Source organism: Carcharodon carcharias, chromosome 11 (genome assembly GCF_017639515.1).
Source record: "Carcharodon carcharias isolate sCarCar2 chromosome 11, sCarCar2.pri, whole genome shotgun sequence".
Taxonomy (NCBI): Eukaryota; Metazoa; Chordata; class Chondrichthyes; order Lamniformes; family Lamnidae; genus Carcharodon; species Carcharodon carcharias.
The window spans coordinates 34,571,952-34,592,944 of NC_054477.1; the positions used below are offsets into that span (position 1 = coordinate 34,571,952).

Here is a 20,993-nt window from a genome sequence, read left to right on the forward strand (position 1 = left end):
TAGATCAAATACAGGAATGGTACTATACACAAAAAAACAAATATTTGTTGTATCAATTTAGTTTTAAACTGACCAGAAAAAGAATATTACAATCTGCTACTAAGCCAAATTACTCCAGAACAAGGTGAGCACATCGATCCTAGCGCAAACTAACACCTAGAACAAATGCACAAGCCTACTCCTTAACATATGCATATTTATAATATCAAGGAGCAGAAATCTTTTGATCCTAATGTGCAACAATATGGGAAGTTCAATGAGAAGGAGCAATGTGGATTGAAATCCAAGGGGGTGGGGAGTGCATTGAACATATATATGAAGGAGCTGGCTTGATGGGTCTCCTCTCAGTGTTCCTAAATTGATTGGTTCTCCAATTCTCCCTGCATATACTGCCTGTAAGATGAGCGTGTAGTAACTCACCTGTAACCCCTTTGCCCTGGACCAATGGATATTTCAATAAAGTTTTTTTTGGAGTGTACTGGGTAGGGGTACAGAGGGAAGAAAAAGTACTTCTGTCTTTTGTTTAAACATCAGATAAATATCTATAAGCAATACTGAAAAGAAAATTCTTCATCCAAGAGTAACAGAATAACCATTTAATGAAGACAAGTACAATACATGGAAAAGATAAATAAGCTTCAAAAATGATATCCAATATTCTAAGCCAAAGCAACATTTTTATTTGAGTGAAAAGCTCATTTGGATTGTTACTTCATAAGCTTGCAATGAGTATAAACGTGTATAGAAATGCATTGTTTTATTAATTTGAAAAAATTACATTATGCCACAAGTGAAAAAGCAATATTTTTTAAAAACAAAAGACACTTCACAAAGTGTTTATTTTGGAGAGATTAATTAGTCCGAGAAGACATGTTTTTCTTCAATTAGTGTTCACTCCAGCTCAATTCCGGACTGAGATAAATTAATTTTAAAAACTCTTAAATTAGTTTTGTTATAGTTACCCATGACTGTCCCCAACACAATCTCTTATGCAATACCTTAAGACCATATGTTGCATATTTTGGAGATTACAGATGTGCATATCAAATTTTAATGTTTAAAGAATTAGCCCATAAATCTAAAGATGACTATTTTGTGTGGGTGGGGTGAGAAGAGGATTGCTACTGCATAAATCGTTAGCTATTAAAAAGTGTTTTTCTTAAAATATTGAAGCAAAGGTTAATTATCAGATACCTTCAGCTAGAATCGAACTAGAAGGAATAGCCACAGCATTGGACAATCTGGTTGTGATTTCAACTCCTAGCTCTTTTTGTTGTACTACAGTACACTAAAGCACTTTTGAGTAACGCTGGTGTCGAGCATTCAATTTTCTTCATTCTGTGACTGGTGGCTGTCTTCAGCTGCCTAGACCCCAAGCTCCCAAAAACAATGACCCAAGCCATTGGTCATCTAGCCTAAATGTGGCTCCGCATCAAATTTTGTTTGCTAACACTTGTAAAGCACTTTGAGATTTTTTATTATCTATAAAATGCAAGTTGTTGGGTGTTTAGAAATGGCAAGGAAACAATTATGCAGAAGGAGAGTGCGCTGTATTTTGACTAAATGGTGCTTTGGAACATAAGGTGCATTTAATTAAAAGTCAACAGAAAATCCATATTATTCATTGGAAATGTTGGCTCATTCTGGCAGCGCACTATTCACCCTGAATGAGTAAGCAGTAGATCCTTCTCCCAAATTTTTCAGATCCTCCAATGAGGAAACACAGGGGTCATGGTCCAGCAGCATCAACGGCAATTGGGAAGATACTCCTTCAATGCGTCGTGAACGTCTTACAGGAGTCAGAAACTTCAAATCTTTAATTGCAGAGTTGCTCTTCTCCATCTGAACTGAACTTTTAGCACTGTAGGAGAGAAGATTCAATGGGTTATAAGATGAACAGTACTAAATTACGAGTTACAAAGTGAATACGATTTTAAAATATTCCTCTCAATGTAAGTAATGGAATAAAATAAGAATAAATGAAGAGTCTTTTACAGAGCTGAACTATTCAAACACTTAGCCATCTTGCAGAGCTTTGCTAAGCATCCCTGGAACTATTTCCAAAAGAAAAGATGCACAATTACTTGCTTTTAAAAAAAGACAGCAGCTAAAAAAAGACTTTTCTTACCATTGGATATTGGGTGTTGCTCTCACACTATACTTAACAGATGATCCTCTATCTTCTATTTTACTTGGTGTCAGTATTTGCTTCAAAGGGGTCTTCATATTTGCAACTTTAATGTCTTCTATCTCATAAGCACCTTCAACACAACCCTCTGTACCATCCACTTCATCCACCACATGCTCTGCAGGAGGAGAATGTTCTGGTCCTGGTGTGGGCTCTACTTCTTGCTTTGTGTAAAGTTGCTGTTCATCTGCTGTGAGGTCTGCTCCTTTGTGACAGGAAACTTGTTGTTCAATAGCTGAGGGATCTCCTTCATTCTCTCTGGAAACAGTGTGTTCATCAATTGCAGCAATAAACACATCTTGCCCCTCTAGAGGGAGATCCTGTTTATCATTTGTACAGTATACAATTTCCTCTTTAGAAGCCGTCGGTCCATTATCTTCAAGGTCCACTCCTTTTTCTTGAAGAACTTCCTGTTCAGTCATGCAATACATTTCCAGTTTTGGATCTTTCTGTGCACCATCATCTTCAGTTTTGTTCATTCCTATGGAGACAAGGAGCACATCACAAACTTGTAATAATGTTGCACTGCAATTCTTAAACTTTGTCTCTTGCATAACTTTAAAAAACAAGAACTTTTGAATAAGCTTGTACCCCTTAAATCCTGCCTAATCTGAAGCATTAAAGGGACTGAATTCACTATCAGGCTCCTCTCAGACAAAGTTAACCCATTCACAGTTTCAATATCCACCTCACTCGAAGGAAAAATCGAGAGAAAACATAACAGAAGCTAGTGGTCACCCTAGAAAACATGCAATTTTTTTGCGTAATCCCTGGAATAATTATCACCATAATCAGAAATTAATTTGTGGATTACCACAGTACATGAAAAGGGGCCTTCACAAAGGACTATTCGTTATCAGCACAATATACTCCAATGATATTATAATTTAGTCAGTGCTCAAATCATGCAGGAATCTATGAGCTAAGGAATTCAAAGCTTTTTTGGGAATTCAGTTTCAAACACACCTTATAAAAGGGAATCTTCAAAAAAATAATGAAACGAGAATGCTGGCACCCAATGAGAAACTTTATGGAAAACAAACCCACTTTCAGGTGAAATAAAGATTCTTCAAATTGTATAGCGAACCTTTCATGGGTGGATATCTAACTGGATCAGCAGCATTGTCATGGCATCACTTACGTTAACAGAGGCCTTTTGGCCCAGGATCTATGCCAGCTCTCCATGGGGCAATCCAGATAGTCCCATTCTCCTGCTCTATCCTATTGCCCTGCAAGTTTATTTCCTTCAAATGCTCAAATTTCCTTTTGAAATCATTGATTGTCTCTGCTTCCATCACCCTCATGGGCAACAAGTTCCAGATTATTTATCACTGACTGTAAAAAAAAAAAACTTCCTCACAATCCTCCTGCATCTCTTGCCCCAAAACCTTAAATTTCTGTCCCCTGGTCCTTGCACCACTGGCTAATGGGAACAGCTCTTCCTTGTCTACTTTATCCAAACCGGTCATAATCTTGTGCACCTCCAAGAAATCTCCCTTTTGCTCCAAGGAGAACACCCCAGCTTCTTCAATCTAACCTTGTAGATATAATCCCCCAAACCTGGAACCATTCTGGTAAATACCCTTTGCACCCTCTTAAGGACCCTCACATCCTTCCAAAAGTGTGGTGACCAGAACTGGATGCAATCCTCTAGTTGGGGCCTAAACAGAGCTTTATAAAGGCTCAGCACAAGTTCCCTGCTTTTAAATTCAATGCCTCTGCTTAAGAAGCCCATGACCCCATAATGCTTTGCTAACCACTCTACCAGTACTTCTAAACACATCTTCAAAAATTTATACACATGAACCCCAGGTGCCTCTGTCCCTGCACAGTACAGCAGTGTTATCAGAATAATCAAAAATAAAGGGAGGGTGCAATGCTACAGACAACTTATTTGAGCACTACATTGCATACGCTTCTGTGGAGAATTATTGCAACTACTTGTATCAAATCAGTTGTTGGTTCATATAATGGCTCAGTGGCCAATGTGTCCAATTGTATTGTACTAAAACAGAGATCAGAAAATAGTTGGTCTCAGCCACAGTGGCAACAAGAGCAAAGATTTGCCTTTCATGACTTCACCACGTCTTGGGGTGCTTACAGCCAATGAAGTATTTTTGAAGCATAGAAAACATGGCAGTCAATTTGTACACAAGGAAGGTGATAATGATCAGATCATCTGTTTTAGTATTGTTAATTGAGGGATAAATATTGACCATCATGCCAGGGATAATTTCCCTTCCGTCCTTTGAAACAAATGGCAAGCTGAGGGGACAGACCGGGCCTCAGTTTAACATCTCATTTGAAAGTGCAGCATTTCCTCAGTACTGCAGCAGGATGTCAGTCTTGATTTTTGCGCTCAAGTCCTTGAGTAGGACTTAAACACACAAAAGTCTGACTTAGAGGTGAGAGTGCTACCCAACTAAGCCACAGCTGACAAAATGAATCCAGAGAGATCTACACCCACCAAAAATCACCCACTCCTGAACACTATATCTTGATTCCAGGTGGAAAATGTACATGCATATGAGTCAGGGGAGCAGCACAATCGGCTTCCTGGCAGTGTCTCTTGGACTAATTGTCTGTTAACACTCAGCTGTCCAGAATGGTCTCTTGGGGAAGGCGCCAACTCACCATCATATGGCTTCTTGGGAGTCTTGGTGTTTTTCAAAATATCTGCAAGTGTATTACGCAATTCTTCTGCAGGCTGAAAAACAAAGGAACTGAACTATTTCAAAAAAGTGCTCTATAATTCATTACGATTAACGATTAGGGACAAAAACCAAACCCCTGCACAATTAATGAATACGATTGGATCAAATACATCAAAAGGAATGAAATAGGTGTTCTTCATGGCTCAGTAGTTGTGCTGTACCGACCCATGACAATCTGCTGATGATGTAAGGAGATCAACAGAAAGTCACTTCATTTAAAAAACTTGCAGCTATTCCAAAGGTACAATAAATAAATAAATAGTTTTCTTGCTACCGGTAACTGAATCATAGGTTATCATGCCAGCTTCCTTGCCTCAGCAATACCTCTGGGCATACTAAAAGGAAAAGAGAAGACCAATAGGCACATCAGCATTCAGTCTTGTGCAGTTCCCTCCCATCTGCTAGTGGTGCTGACTCCTTGGGCCCAATTTTGAATGCACTAATAAAACTCAAGTTTATTGTGGGTGGGGCAGAGGTTGGGGGGTGAGGGGAAAAAACAGTGCTAATTGCAGAAAAAAATGCATTACTGCTATTCAGATACAATTTAAAAATATGCATTTCACACTATTTTTAAAATAATTTTGCTTAGCATAAACCCTTGGCATTAACAATGATCCTTTGCCCCTGCATTTTACATTACTCTCATAGGCAAGTCTTGGCTTCCTAAAGGTTGAATGCATCACAGCCTTTTTTTTTACAAATTACTAATATATTGAATGAATCCTGTGCTTTCATAGTAACTTATGTTTGACAAGCTTGATTTAGGCTGGAAACATTAACTATTAAAAAATACAGTTAAAATACTGTTAATTAACTATTTGAACAGAAATAAACTGTTACAATTGTTTAAATTAATCAACGGTACTAACAAAAGTCACAATTTAAGTACTTCTAGCACAATTTCCAATTTGCAGCTTGAGTTCAATTAAAAGCAAAAATGTTGAAATTAGGCTGTAATCTTTTCTTCTCTAACTGAAGGAGCTTATTAGCCTAACTGCTCTCAAAATTTAAATCAACTCACTTTAATAGTTCATTTTAAGAACGTCTCCAATGGGTTGCAGAGGTGTGTTTGCTTTACATTTGCTAACTCAGTTCAAAAAGAAACTCTCAGCCCTACACATAACTGAGCTGTTTTTGTTCGAATATAATTTGGCTCTTCCCCTCAATCTACAACTCTTTGGAAATATCTGAAGTATTTGTAAGAACTTTTGCATTAAGGAAAGCACGACTGGATATAGCTAATTGTTAAAGACATGGGGCTGAATTTTGCCGTTGGCGAGCAGGGGGGTGGGACCGGCTCGCCAACGCGCAAAATGACGCGGGATGACGTCGGGGGTGGGGGGGATCCCTGACATCATCCCAATTTTCAGGAAGGCGGTGATGCAGCAAAATCAGCTGCTGGCCCGCTGACCTGTCAATGGCCACTTGAGGCCATTGAAAGGATCATTAAAACAATTAAAGGACCTGCCCGTCCAACCTTAAGGTTGGCGTGCAGGCCAGGAGCCCCGGCAGGGATTAGAAAAAATATGAAACCTCATCCACTGGCGGGATGAGGTTTCATGTAGGGATTTAAAAAGTTTAATAAAGTTTCGGTGTAGATTGTGAACATGTCCCAACTCATGACATTGTCACATGAGGAGGACATGTTATGGATTTTTTTTCTTCTATTTTAATGCTTTTAGAACTGTCAGCGATCTCCCTGAGGCAGCACTTAGTCTCAGGGAGATGTGTGCACGCGCGAAAGAGCACACTCTCACATTTGGGGAATCCCCTCGCCGCCCACACAGAGAGCACATAGCACTTCCCACCGGATGTCACACTGGGCAGACCTTAGTTGGCCCGTCCATGTAAAATGGCGACAGGGCCCACTTCTCCAGCGGGGATTGGCTCCCTGCCCGCTGGAGATTGGGTTGGGCCTGTCTGCCCAGAAGGCAGAAAATTCTGCCCATGTAATCAAGTTAAAGGGAATCGCAATCATGCCAAGACCAGATAAAAATCTGTCTTATTTTGTCCCAACACATATCTGAACAGCATGGTACAGGAATAAAGAGGAGAGATTATAATAAAAAAAACCTAAACGTAAGCTGGTACAGTAGAAAATATAATACACAGATCTTGGACAAACTAAAATTTCCCTACTGATAAGATAAGTCTGTCATAACTTGGGTCTTTCTCACTTGTGATAAAGCTAATATGCCACCCAAGAATTTGTAGAGTGTCTAATTAAAGTGAAAAATGTTCCATTTCTATCCTAGTTTGCAGGAATATAGAGAAATAAGGTAAGAGGCAGCCAAAGTCTTCAGTACCTGTGCCCCTATCTTAATAGCTTGTTCATAAATAGTCATGACGTCATGGACAGATCCTTTGCGCTGTTCAAGTTGTGCGAGACAGATCCAGTACCTTGCAAACTTCTTAGCCTTTGGAACACTCGCGATGAAAGTTTGAAGAGTTTGCAAACAATCTTCACTTGGGCAACCCTGCAGAGATAATAAAAATTCAGATCTGCAAAATCCACTTCTTTGTTCCAGTTTGTGGGTTTGGCCAGCCCAAAAAATGAAAAAACACACTCATGCTTTCCTTTCTCTGGAAATATACTTTAGGAAATTTCTACAATAGGATTGAACAGCAAACTGCCCGATTTACGTAAACTTCTTGAATCACCTAATATTTTGGAAAAATTAAAGTCAAAGAGGAAATGGAAACTGTAATCTCTTGGGAAGCATAAAGAAATAAGTGAAATCTAAATCCTTTCCCCCTTTATAGGAACCTTCCTCACAGAATGTTGTTACAATGAAGCTGAGCAACCATTAAAATTATATTTAGCCTCACTATCGACGCATGCAGTTGATAAGAGTTGGAGTTTGCAATCACAGGATCCCAGACATTTAAAATGACCCCACTCCTTAAGGTAGCCCCCATTGCCATTAAAATGACATCAGAGATTCAGGATAATTTCTGATATATGATTCGGAGTTCCTCAGAAGTGATTGGGAGGGGCGGGGGGCAGAAAGAGGGGGAAAAGGGCATGCATGGGAAGAATTTTAGCACACTGGAATGACATGTTCAGGGGATCACTATGTCCCAGCTGGCTACCACCAAATTTATATAGCAATATTTTGTTGGTTGAATATTGGCAGTCAAGAAAATAAGCCTTTTCTGGCCAATTGGTACTCTCGAATGACTATTTGCATCAACACATGAACCTTGATACTTTGTGGTGCCTTCATCTCATATCTCACTTGATACTTTGCTCTAATCTTTCCTCTCAAGTCTTCAGAATTGTTGTTTTCATTCTCAAAAGCCATCTAATTATTTAGTTCCTTCCTATCAGAAGGGAAGGAACTAAATGCAATTTTACCTCATTAATCCGTTTCAGACACTCAGAAAGAGTCTGGTTGATTTCGCTCACAAGTTCACTCTGGTTTTCCTCCTCAACAATTGTCGTCCAAAGTGATTTCACTGGTTCTTCCACAAATTTCTTTCTCTGCAAAGGTGTGGTTGTTGGTCTTTTTACTAACTTTCCCTTTGATGCTGTTGATTGTGTTAGCTGTGTTCCACTTCAGGACAAAATTATGTCAAACAAATGTTACATGAAGCCATCATAAATCTTTGGTACTGCAAGGTTCAATCCTGACAGCTCTCATGTTAATATAAAAAATATATTTATCCACATTATTAAACAAAAACAAGTTGTAAATATTTTTCTTCACTGCGCAGACAATATGTTCTACAATGCTTGTTTTAATATTTTTTTCAGGAAAAATACGCCAAAATCCAAAAAGTAAAAGTTCTCTGTAACAAATGAACAGTAATTTCAGTTTCAGTTATTCAATTTCCCAAATGGTGGGCAAAATAATGAACACATTTGCAATGGCAATTCTTCATCTTAAACCATCAAAACAAATGTGAGCCCTGTGTTTAAAAAAAAGTGATAGATTTGAGAATATAATGCAGGTTTGTACTTAATTCAATTTGAGAACTGTCCAAATACAAAACAAAAGAAAACTTTCACCTCTTTTAATTAGGAATAGACAATAAAAATACTGGTCTAGCCAGTGACGTCCACATCCTGTGAATGAATTAAAAAATCCCAATGCTTCAGGGCATCAATTATATCAATGAACATGATTATCAGATGCTACACCCTTACAATGATCAGAAAAAAAAAATAAAAATTACCTCTTTTCTTCCATTGACCATTTCTGTTTCATAGGTTTATGACTGCCACCAACTTTGGAAAGTTTCCATGCTGGGTGCCTTGTAGGTACACCTTTGAAGGAACTTTGGAGTGGTAGAGTAGTTTTCTTTGCACTGATTGTTTGCGTTGCTACAATTGCAGAGTCACCATGGCCTCCTTGTTTAAAATCTATTTTTATATTTAGCACATCAGTTACAAGTGGTCTCTGGCTGCTTTCAGTACAGAGGCCAGTAGCTGCAGGTAAGCTCTTTTGTTTACTATGGGGTATGACACTTAATGTCCTCCTAACAGGATGCATATTTTCCACTCCCTTTGGTCTAGGCTTGTGCAACATGCCTCTAGATTCTTTATTGGGCATCTCTGCAACAGAGGCCTGCGTCACTAAATCAGATTTCTCCTGCTTCCTCTCCTTTTGCTGAGAACCTGATCGAAAGGACTGGATTTTGGATTCGACAATCTTACCACGAAACGAGCCTGGTACAGGCTTCTTAAAAGTAGAATTAGGCAGCTTTGGTCTATTGTTCTTTTCAGTAATCATTAATTTAACTTGCTCATTTTTGACTGCAAGAAAGGACTGGCTGAGGGTGACCTTTTGCAATTTTGGTTGACTCTTCAATTTTGCTTTTTGTTCTACGTTCGAATGGTTCTTTTGGCCAAATGTCAGCTTATCTGACTCAGCATTTTGTTGAGCAGGTACTTTGGTTTTGTTAATAGCTACACTGTTATTTCCTTTCAATTTTTGTTCTACTTTCAAATTGTCCTCTTGGGCAGATGATAGCAGTTTCTCAGGTTGAGCAATTTGCTCAACAGGCATTTCTGTTTCATTAGCAGCTGAATTAGTATTCTCGATAGATGGGTTTGCCCTTTCCTTCAATAAAGTAGGTTCAGATTGAGTAGAGGATTGGGATATGGTTCTATTTAGCACAGGCTTATTGTAAATAGCTTTTTTTGAGTCAATTCTTCTCCCTCCAGAGACCTAAAAGAGAAAGTCAGGAGAAAATGTTACTGTTGCATTTTAAATACATTACAATTTCCCCATCCCTTTGAATTTCCTTTTCTCTCTTCTACATATCCATCATTGCCAGTGGCCCAGAGCTGTCCAGATCCGTTCACAGGACTCTCATTGATGAGGCACATTGGACCAATTGTGCGTTTCCCCAGCTAAATGGATGCACTATTACTCGAAATAAAATGTTTTCCCTATCATTTGAGAATCAGTTTAAAAAAGTGAAGGAGAGAAGCAAATACTTAGATGGAGATATCAAATTATTTTTACCTCAGTTGAAGTGTGTCCAAAGAGTTGCAATCTATTTTTGCCTAATTTATTCATGGGTCTGAGGAAAATCTGAATTTAAAAAAATCTAGCTGCCAGCTTCGTCAATTTTTGTTATCTTATGGCTTGCAAAGAAGCTTATGAAACAGGACATGGAAATCCTTACAAATCTTGTAGCCAGGTGATGGAATGCATAAAATAATATCAATAGTAAAATTAATATGCTCCATCGAAGGACCGCGTTCACGTTTAGATTATGTTCTAAGAAAGTAAGAAGTAGCAGGAGTAGGCCGTTCTGCCCTGCAACTCATTACAATTGAGGCCGATCCACCTCCTGCAATAACCCCATATCCCTTAGCTCCCAAAAAACTTAACGATGCCTGCCTTGAATATATTCAATGACTGAGTACCCAAGCTCTCTGGTGTAGAGAATTATAAAGATCCACACCCTTTGAGTTAAATAAATTTCTCATCACAGTCCTCAATGGCCAACTGCTTAGAGGCCATGACCCCTAGTTCTAGACTCCCCAGCTAGGGGAAACATCCTCCCAGCATCAATCCCATCAAGCCCCTTAAAGAATTTATGTTTCAATGAGAACATCTCCCATTCTTCTAGATTCTTGAATCTGAGCCTATTCTACTCAATCTCCCCTCATAGGTCAATCCTCTCATGCCTGGAATCAGTATGGTGAACTTTGGTTTCGCTACCTCTCAGGCAAGTATATTTTTCCTTAGGTAAGGAGACCAAAATTGTACACAGTACTCTAGGTATGGTCTCACCAAGGCCCTTTGGCCTGCTGGCAGTTACAATATGTCAGAAGGTCAAAAACCTGAATTTGTTAAGTACCTTGCAATTTTCATCTCAAGTTCTGTTTATAAGTGTTAAATAAAGCATAAAGTTCAAAACACCATTTAGATTTTTATCGTGCCTTATAAACTAATATTCCTTACAAACTAATATTGCTAAATGTCAAAAGCATAATCTAGGCTGACACTTCCTCTGGTGGATACAAGAGATTCCATCGTACTGTTCAAATGAGCAGTGAGCTCTCTTGGTTTTCTTTACCAATGAAATGTATGACCGTAAAAGTGTAAATGTAAAGCTTTTGAATATAGAAGCTACAAAACACAACCTCTACCTTATAAAAATAGGCAACACATTAATAGGAGGTATTCTACATTTTCCATCCAGTACTCACTGTCGCTTCTGCCTGCCATTTAGAAGACCGGAGTTTCTCAAAGTTAGTTTTGTCTCTCAGGTACACCCTTCAAAGAAAAGAAATGAGTGTGATCGGTATAATCAGAAAGGCATTGTAGGCAGGACCTGCTTCTCTTTCAAAATCAGCTAGCTTACAAAAAAAAACTTGTATTTGCACCATTAGCATTTAAAAGTAACTTAATATTTGTAAGGGGAAAATTTATTTTTAAAAGATATTTTCACTGTTATGACATCATAATGACAACAGCATCATGAGGGGAGGGAGAGATTATAAAAGTGGCAATTATAAGCTGTCGCTCATTAAGTTATGGTGAGCCATATGATATCAGCGGGTCACGTACTTGTGAGGTCACTTGAATGGAATCAACAAATCAGCAAATACACAGATGCTAATATCATACTACTCATTTTGGATGCAAGTGAATTACCTCCACAGCATAAATAAGCAAAAAAAATACAAGGACCAAAAGTTGGAAATTTTTTTAAAACAGAGAAACAGAGGGTTGTAATGAAGTTAATGGAACCATAGGTTAAGTTAAGAATAGTTTAGATAGGTAATTAAGGAGAGGGGGAATAAAGGGATATGGGAAAGAGGGCAGAAATTTGAGATTAAGGCCACCTATTGTGTGGAGGATGAACACCAACATGCACTAGTTGGACTGACCAGCCTGTTTCTACACAGTAATTTCCATTTTGATCCCTTCAAAACCAAATGCCATCATCATTCCAATAAGCCACATTTTCCTCCGAATGGAATAATTAACTTAAGAAATCCAAAAACAGGACACTGTTACTGAATATGCTTAATGGTGGGCTGTAACTAGTGGAGTGCCACAAGAATCAGTCCTGGGGCCTCAGCTATTTACAATCTATATTAAAACAACTTAGAGGAAGAGACAGAGAGTAATGGATCTAAGTTTTCTGATGATACAAAGCTAGATGGGAATGCAAGCTGTGAGCGGACAATAAGGTGGCAGGTGGGAAGTATGAGGTTATTTACTCTGGTCATAAAAATAGAAAAACAGAATTAAAAAAAGCGTGAAACTTTTAAATGTAGATGTGCAGAAAGACTTGGATATGCTTGTACAAGGAACGCAAAGCTTGAAAGCAGGTACAGCAAACAGTTAGGAAGGCAAATGGCATGATGAGCTTTATTGCAAGGAATACAAGAATTAAGTTTTACTGTAATCATTATGTGCTTTGGTGAGACCAAACTTAGAACATTGTGCAGTTTTAGTCTCCATATTTAAGGAAGGATTTATTTGCATTGGAGGTAGTATAGCAAAGCTTCACTAGATTGTGTACCTGCATGAGCATGTTGAGCTATGATGAGAGATCAGAGAGAGATTGTTTCTGTTGGTCAGGAAATCTAAAACCCTCAGAGTTCCTATTTCTTGTGCTCTGAGAGAATGAATAAATTGGGCCTATACTCTCTGGAGTTTAGAAGAATAAGTGGTGATCTCATTGCAATATATAAGATTCCAAAGGAGCTTGACAGGATAGACAGAGGTTGTTTCCCATGGCTGGTGAATCTAAAAGGGTACAATCTCAGGCCAAGGGGCTGATCATTTAGGACTGAGATGAGATATTTCACTCAAAGGGTTGCACGTCTTTGGAATTCTCTACCCAAGAGTTGTGAATGTTCCATCCTTGAATATATTTAAGACTGAGATAGACAGATTTTGGTATCTCAGTGGATCAAGGAATATAGGGAGTGAGCAGGAAGTACAGTTAAAGCCAAAGATCAGCCATGATCGTATTGAATAGCAGAGCAGGCTTACTGGGCCATACGGTCTACTTCAACCCCTATTTCTTGTGGTCTTGTGTTCCTGTGAAATGGGATTTTTTTTACCCAAACATTCTACAGAAACAATTAAAAGAAAATTTTAAACATTGGAAATGTGCCACATAACAAAACTGCCTTTATAGTGGAAATAACTTGGGTACAATCAAGGAAAAAAGGTAGGACAAACAAAACCAGAGCTCCCTGGATGACGAAAGAGAGAGAGAGCTTAAGATGAATTAGGAAAAGGGTGCATATGACAAATCAGGTTGATAAATGCAAGTGAGAACCAGGCTGAACATAGAGAGTTTAGAGAGGAATTGAATAAAGAAATGGGAAGCAGAAAGTGTCTATTAGCAGAGACTATTAGCTAACAAAAGAGATTCCAAAAGATTTTTGTAGCCATATTAATAGGAAAAAGATAGAAAAGGAGTAGTTTAGCGGATTAGGAACCAAAAGGGGATGTACACATGGAGGCAGGGAACATGGCTGAAGTACAAAATAAATACTTTGCATCTGTCTTTACCAAGGAAGATGTTGCTAACAAAGTCATAGTGAAAGAGGAGTTAGGTGAGACACTGGATTGGCTAAAAATGGATTAAGAGGAGGTCTTAGAAAGTCTGACGACTCAGAAGCTGATAGGTTACCAGGACAAGATCAGATGGACTCAAATATACAATCTTCCTCGGCTACAGAGGTAGTGGCAGAGGACGAGTGAATTTAATAATGTCACCCCCTTGTTCAAAAAAGAATGCATGGATAGGTCCAGCAACTACATAATTTAAAAATAAGGTGTAACACTGAGATGAGAATTTTTTTCTCTCGAGATGGTTGTTAGTCTGTGGAATTCTCTTCCCCTAAGAGCAATGGAGGCTGAGTCATTGAACTTACTCAAGGCTGAGGTAGATAGATTTTTGAGACAAGGGAATAGAGTTGTGGCCACAATCAGATCAGCCATGATCACAGCAAATGGCGGAGCAGGCTTAAAAGGGCTGAATGGTCTACTCCTGCTCCCAAGTCCCATCATCCAATTTTATTAACCTCAGTAATGGGAAAGCTTTTAAAAACAATATTCCAGGACAAAATTAGCAGTCACTTGGACAATTGTGAATTAAGGAAAGCCTACAGATTGGTTAAGGGCAAATTGTGTTAAATTGAGTGATGAAGTAATATAGAGGATTGATAATGTGTTCATGGACTCCCAAAATGTGTTTGATAAACATAACAGGCTCGTCAGCCAAGTTAAAGCCCATGGAAAAGGGAAAATGGCAACATGGATACAAAGTTGGCTGAGTGACAGGAAACAGAAATAGTGAATGGTTGTTTTTCAAAGTAGATGATAGTCACGGACAGAATGCATTTGCTCTCTTACTGCCCGTAATCAATATGTTTTGTATGGAAAGAGGTGTGTCCTTCTTTATTCTTGGAATGTGGAATTAAATAATTCAGCAGCAAGCTTTGAGTACAAAGTAAAGGTGGTTATTTATTCTCTCACACTTACCCCGAATAAACATGTCTCTTGCATGCACACATGAAGATTGGATATAGATAAAGATTGTGCACTTTTAAACATTACAGCTAATTTATGCTCATTTACGATTTCCAGTCTCCCAGGTGGCAGGCTGATAGTTTCTTGAATGGATTTGATGATTTAAAGTTGAAGTAAGGATTTTGTAAAGCAAAGGGGTCACAGCAGGTTGTGAAGTTTCTTGTAGGCAAATATCTAAGAGGTTGTTCTCAGATAAAGTTTGAAACTGGAACAGGTTAAGTACTTTGGCTGATTGATGACTTGTAGCTTGTTTCAGAGTCTGGTTCTCAGACCAACTGACAAGATAGTTCATAAAAAGGCAAATATGACACAGCTTTTCTCTGCAGCTGATGCCTTTTAAGTGTTCAGGTTTGTTCTGGGTTTTGGGCATAGGGAGTAATATATTGGAACTTAATAAAGGATCCAAGTATCAGGAGCCAGTTTCAGTCATGTGGTCAACAGCCAATGTCCACCCAAAATGGCTTAAAGCTAAAAAGCCATTAATATACAATAGGAGATAGATGGTGGTCTTTTACCCTTAACTGGTGGATAACTGGTCTCGTTCCTTTGTTGAACTGCAAACCTAGACAATTTCTAGGAGTCCATTGACTGTGTTTTGAGTAAGCTTCAAACAATGGCAGGTGTGATTGTCACAGATAACATTTGTCTTGGTATGTCCATTCCAGGGGGAGGTCCCCACCCATGATTATTCAATTCAGAACTTTCCAGAAGCTTGCTAGTCTGTGTTGAATAAGCAAAAGTCACCTGATACCTTGGCAGCCCCTTAAATTGGACAAGGGTGAGCTGTTAAACAAATAAATGACAGTTCCAGAAGCTTCCATACAAGTTCAGTCCTTGTGCAAAGTTATGAATATGACATGTCTTTACTCAGCATGACAATAGTATGTAGTGGGGATTCCCAGAGGTCAAGACAAAGCACCATTATATGTTATCACCCTTATCAGGTTGAGAAGAGAGAGTTGCTTGGTGTTGAAAATCATGAGGTGACTGGACAGAGTAAACAGAGAAATTGTTCCCATTGGCAGAAGGCTTGAGATTAAAATTTAGCATGAATAACAAGAGAACCGAATGAGGAAAAGTTTTATTTTGTTTTTAAAACACATCAAGTAGTTAGGATCTGGAATATACTACCTGAGTGTGTGATGGAGGCAGATTCAATCATGGTTTTTGTTGAGTCCAGCTGATGTTACTACTGGACAAGTCAAATCCCAGGGTGGAACCTGGCTTGATAGATCCCAATTTTTATTTTTTGTTTAGATATGTGCAGAACAGAGTCACAGGAGTCAGCTGATGAACTTTTAACAAAAGAATACAACCTTAAACAGGAAAAGATGAACTATATTACATTACTCTTTCAACCACAACTATACCTTTACAGATATATACTGTCAAGGTGCTATCATATTTTTCCTTATATTATTGCAGGATACTTTAAAGCAGGCTTACGTGTGTGTGTATGGTTGTGTGTGTGGCTAATTTAATTAAACTAGAGATGGTAAGACTGCAAGGTTTAAATTATCAAAGAGGTGAGGTATAAAACAGACATTTGAAAGGAAACAAGTAAGCTAGAGTGAGATATCAACAGTGACTGTGTGAATGAAACTTGCATTTTTAGATAAGTGGAGAAGTGTTTGATTTTCAAAGGGACATTGGAAATGTTTACCACTGGCAAGATAAATAAGGTTATTATGTTGATTTTTCCCGAAAGTGCTGGCCATAATGAGAACAAGATAGATTTTTATATTCTGGGAAAAGTAACTTCTAAAGACAAGTGGAAACAATGGGATTTACAAATCAAAAGGGGTAAAATATATTTAAAGGCGAATGGTAGGCCGTGTGAGGTGGCCGTAAGAGCTCTGGAAATGTGACTGTGTGAAACAGGCTTGGGTAGAGAGGGAAAGCCTCTAACCATCCTGCAGAAGTTTGCTGTTCCAATAACCAAAGTTGTGTTGAAAGCCTTTGGAAGTCCATTGTCCAGTGGGTGCTTGTGGTAAAATTGCTGGATGACTTTATAAATTTGGAATCTATTTTGACACTTGCCTTAAAAGGGGCTGTGTAGTTAGCAGTCTGGTCAAGTAGAAATTTGGGAACTATTATAAGTGTAACCTTGTGTCTGTAAGTTTTTTCTTCTTTTGTTTTTAAAACACATCAAGTAGTTAGGATCTGAGTGTGTGATGAAGGCAAATTCAATCATGGCTTTTGTTGAGTCCAGCTGATGTTACTACTGGACAAGTCAAATCCCACGGTGGAACCTGGCTTGATAGATCCCAATTTTTATTTTTTGTTTAGATATGTGCAGAGTGGCTACAGAACAGAGTCACAGGAGTCAGCTGATGAACTTTTAACAAAAGAATACAACCTTTGAATGTTTTAATTTAATCTTTAAAATTTCTAAAGGTGGTAGTGGACTCTTTACTTTTGACTTAGTGTACCAGCCTTCTGAGGCTGTAATAAATACAAATAAGTAATAAATAAAAACAAAATCACAAAATTGTTGTGATAGCATGGCCAAGCTCCCCTTGTGGATTTGGTCAGCCTGGCAAATACCACCTGCCAAATCATAAAATAGATCTGCAAGGATAAAACAAGTTATAAAAGCTATCTTATACTCTAATGCTCACAGTAAGTACACAGTCCATGGAAACCAATAAGTGACCTGTCAGACATACCACACTGAAACCAAGTGACAGATGCCACCCCTGATAGATGTTATGGACTTCTCAATTCCCCACAGACACTTGTCACACCATGAGCCAATTGGTCTCACTGAACTCACCTTTCACGCAGGGCTTCCAATCTCCACTTTCGAAGAACTCACTTTGGAATCTTCTCCCAGACGCCTCGCACAAGGGTCCACCTCCAGGGTTTCGAACTCTCCTTCCGATGTTCCTCTCCCCTGGATCGCTATATTCATTCAAGCTTCCTTCCATGCACTCTCAAACTCAGCTGTGCCAACAGAACACCACTGCTTCACGTGCCCGTGGTAAAGACCTTCAGCTGGCTCCTTGGATCTTTTGGGCGCGAAAGGCTATTTTGCTTATATCTGCATCCTGCAGTATCTCCCTTTAAGCTTAGAGTCTCTGCTCCTCACTCTCAACTTCACTTAAACAGGAATATGGAAAAGGTCCTGTTGTTCCCTTTGGCTACAAGGTCTTCTCGGGGATCCCTCTTCTTCTGTTCTTTGGGGAAATCTGCTTCCTGCAGTTCCATCCAGTCCAGCTTCTCCTAACAGCTGGTTTTAACTTTAGTTTGGGACTTGCTATCTGTCCCTCTCCTATACTGCTTCTACTGGCAAATCCTTTCAACTTTAGAGCACACTGACCAACTGAACTCAAACTAGTGTGCATGCACATGTGCACACCTGCACGTGAGAGAGAATGATACAGGCATCCAACTCAGGTTTCATCCTTTTAACCCAAATACAGAAATACAAATTAAACTTAAAGATATACCTTATTCCTAACATACCAAAGTACACATGCAACTTACTTAAACTCTCTCTATTACCTCATACTTTCAAAAGGGAATTGGATAATTATTTGAAGTGAAGATTTGCAGGACTACAGTGAAAAGGCAAGGGTGTGGGGCTCACAGTTTTCTGCAGAGGGCCAACACAGACACAAGAGGCTGAATGGCCTCCCACAGTTCTGTAGCTATTCTATAATTCTATGCTAGAAATACACAGCATCTCTAAAGAGAAAGGGCAGGTTATGACAGTTCAGATGTATAGGTCTTCAAATTTAGTTGCAGCATAAGATTGACATACTGGCAGGTAGTACAGTTGGGATATATTGAAAGAGCTTTAAAAGTCTGAGGGAAGGTCCAAACCAATAAGGGCAAAAATTTACTAATGAATCTTTATACATTGCACTTGCATGTAACAAACATACTCCAAAGTATGACTGAGATAGACTGAGATCTCCAATGCTTCACCAGTCAGTCCCACAATTAAAAGTATGTCGTGACATTGAATTAAAAGTGCAATAATAAATACTTTTATGAAGAATTAGAAATAACCATCAAATTTAATACTGGCCATTTTACAGATCTGATTCTCCCCCCGCCCATTCCTCTCACCACCACCTTAAACTGCAGGGCAGATCCAACTGAACTGGCAAGCCTCCCGAAAACTGGATTTGGAAATGTCGAAGGTGTAGGCAGGACAGGAGTGTGACTTTACTATAACAGGTCGACCGTAAATAAGATCATCACCTGCTCTCCAAACGGCTCCTGGCCTGGATTGCCACATTGTTGGCAGACTTCTTTCTCTGGATATAGTCTTCTAATTTCTTGCGCTTTTGTTCTTCAGGAAGAGGAGGAAAAAGCAGACGTGCCACTGTCAGTAAAACATATTTATAATTCTCATGAATCGCTGACAAAATGATTAAATGAAGCCACAGCAATAAAAACTATTGGGAGTTCATTCCAATCTAGGAGCAGTTTATAGCTAACCCAGTGCAAACCGGTCGCCTTTCTCCCTGAAAGCACCAAATGAAATACCTGCATAAGACAGAGGTTTCCCCACGGTCCAAGGAGAAGGAGCAGGAGCGGTTGCCATATCACTGTGTACAGAATATCTCCAAAGCTCCCTTTCCGTTCACTCCAGCTCTGCGGTTTGCCGTTCTCCCGGGTGAATTGGTTTTTCGTTTGATTTTCGCTCCCTTCTGATGATTGGCTGAGCTTCTCCTCTGTGCTCGCTCAAACTGACCAATCCGGTCGCAGTTACTCAAACTGACCAATCCGGTTGCAGGTACCCAAACAGCGTTGGCCAGTTGTGAGCAGGCGCAGATTGTGGGGGGGCGTGGTGGGGACGGTGACAATGTGCTGAAGTTGCACAGGAATTGGAACGTCAGGGGGCTCGAGAATGAAATGTGGTGTTGCGAATAATGGAACGTTCAGCGCGTGACGTTCTAATGTCTTCCTTCTGTTTTAATAACATGATACATCCTCATATATAATAATAATACATCCTCATGCTCCTTCTTGCAGGTTTGCCAACTCTGATTGAAAGCAATCCTGCTGGTTTGAGCACTTAATATTCTAAGCACGTGAGATATGCAAATATTTGCGTGTCTTTTTCTCTCTGTTTGGACCTCACCGTCTGAAGATGACAACTGCAGGAGACTTAGTCAGAGTGCGCTTTGTGGGTGGTGATGCCAAACTGTGCTTGGACTTCACCCGTTCAAAACCGGTCAGCACAGATCAAACTGAGAGACTGTGCAGGGATTTCATTGCAAGCCTACCGACTCCCACAGCTACCTCGACTACAGTTCCTCACACCCCGCTTCCTGTAAGGATTCCTCAGTGACTGTGCAAGGAGTAGTGGGCTCCGCCAGCAGGCTGTGTTTACTTTCAAGTTGACACATAAGCTGGATCACAATATCAACAGCGTTCAGGCATCGAGCAGCAGAAAATGAGCAGTAGAAAATGGCTGCACCCTCGTGGGAGTAGGTTCCCAGCTACCAGAGGGTGATAACATATAATGGTGCTTTGTCTTTGGGGTACTTCTCACAGGCTTCTTAAACTCAGTTCAGCAGCAACATTTCCAGATCGTTCTCTAAGCTCAAACCTGATAAAGGAGCGATGAATATAAATGAGATAAATTATTACAAAACAAAAACAGAATTACCTGGAAAATCTCAGCAGGTCTGGCAGCATCGGCGAAGAAGAAAAGAGTTGACGTTCCGAGTCCTCATGACCCTTCGACAGAACTTGGGTTCGAGTCCAAGAAAGAGTTGAAATAAATTATTACAATGCAGGAGGAGACATTTGTCCCTGGTGCCTATCCCAATGCTGACCCTCATGTAACCCCATTCCTCTCAGAACCTTTTAAAATATTTATCCCATTTCCTTTTTAATGGTCTACTCTACTTAAATAGCTACTTATGGTGAATCAACCCATGAGGACTAGCCAAGCACAGGAGTGATGTGTGAGCAGAGTTTTGTGTGGGGTAGGAAGCAGAAGAACTGAGGTTTGGATGATTTCATATTTATTGGCAGTGAAAGGCTATCAGACCAGTTTAAAAATTCTGCATACTGTAAATCGACACTAGATGGCAGCAATTCAAA

General features: G+C 39.4%; 1 protein-coding gene across 2 annotated transcripts; it reads right to left on the reverse strand.

The window, feature by feature from the left end:
- Positions 1 to 581: 581 nt before the first annotated feature.
- LOC121284427 (cytoskeleton-associated protein 2-like) lies at positions 582 to 20,793 on the reverse strand. 2 transcript variants are annotated; one of them, XM_041199884.1, is made up of 9 exons: positions 20,554 to 20,793; positions 19,137 to 19,227; positions 11,573 to 11,639; positions 9,082 to 10,076; positions 8,261 to 8,459; positions 7,209 to 7,379; positions 4,823 to 4,895; positions 2,129 to 2,669; positions 582 to 1,861 (listed from the first exon to the last, which is right to left on the reverse strand). In XM_041199884.1, the coding sequence occupies exons 4-9, from the start codon at positions 9,912 to 9,914 to the stop codon at positions 1,639 to 1,641; spliced, it is 2,040 nt and encodes a 679-aa protein (XP_041055818.1). In that variant the 5' UTR covers positions 9,915 to 10,076; positions 11,573 to 11,639; positions 19,137 to 19,227; positions 20,554 to 20,793; the 3' UTR covers positions 582 to 1,638. The 2 variants fall into 2 exon arrangements, with proteins under 2 accessions (XP_041055818.1, XP_041055817.1); XM_041199883.1 differs by lacking the exon at positions 20,554 to 20,793 and adding an exon at positions 19,425 to 19,591.
- Between the last annotated feature and the right edge of the window lie 200 nt (positions 20,794 to 20,993).

Coding starts and splice junctions, on each gene's coding strand:
- LOC121284427 (XM_041199883.1), bottom strand. CDS start 19,482: ATGGCAACCGCTCCTGCTCCTTCTCCTTGGACCGTGGGGAAACCTCTG. Junction 19,228..19,424: donor GAAACCTCTGTCTTATGCAG/GTATTTCATTTG, acceptor CTCTTCCTGAAG/AACAAAAGCGCAAGAAATTA. Junction 8,460..9,081: donor TGGTCAATGGAAGAAAAGAG/GTAATTTTTATT, acceptor TTTGTCCTGAAG/TGGAACACAGCTAACACAAT.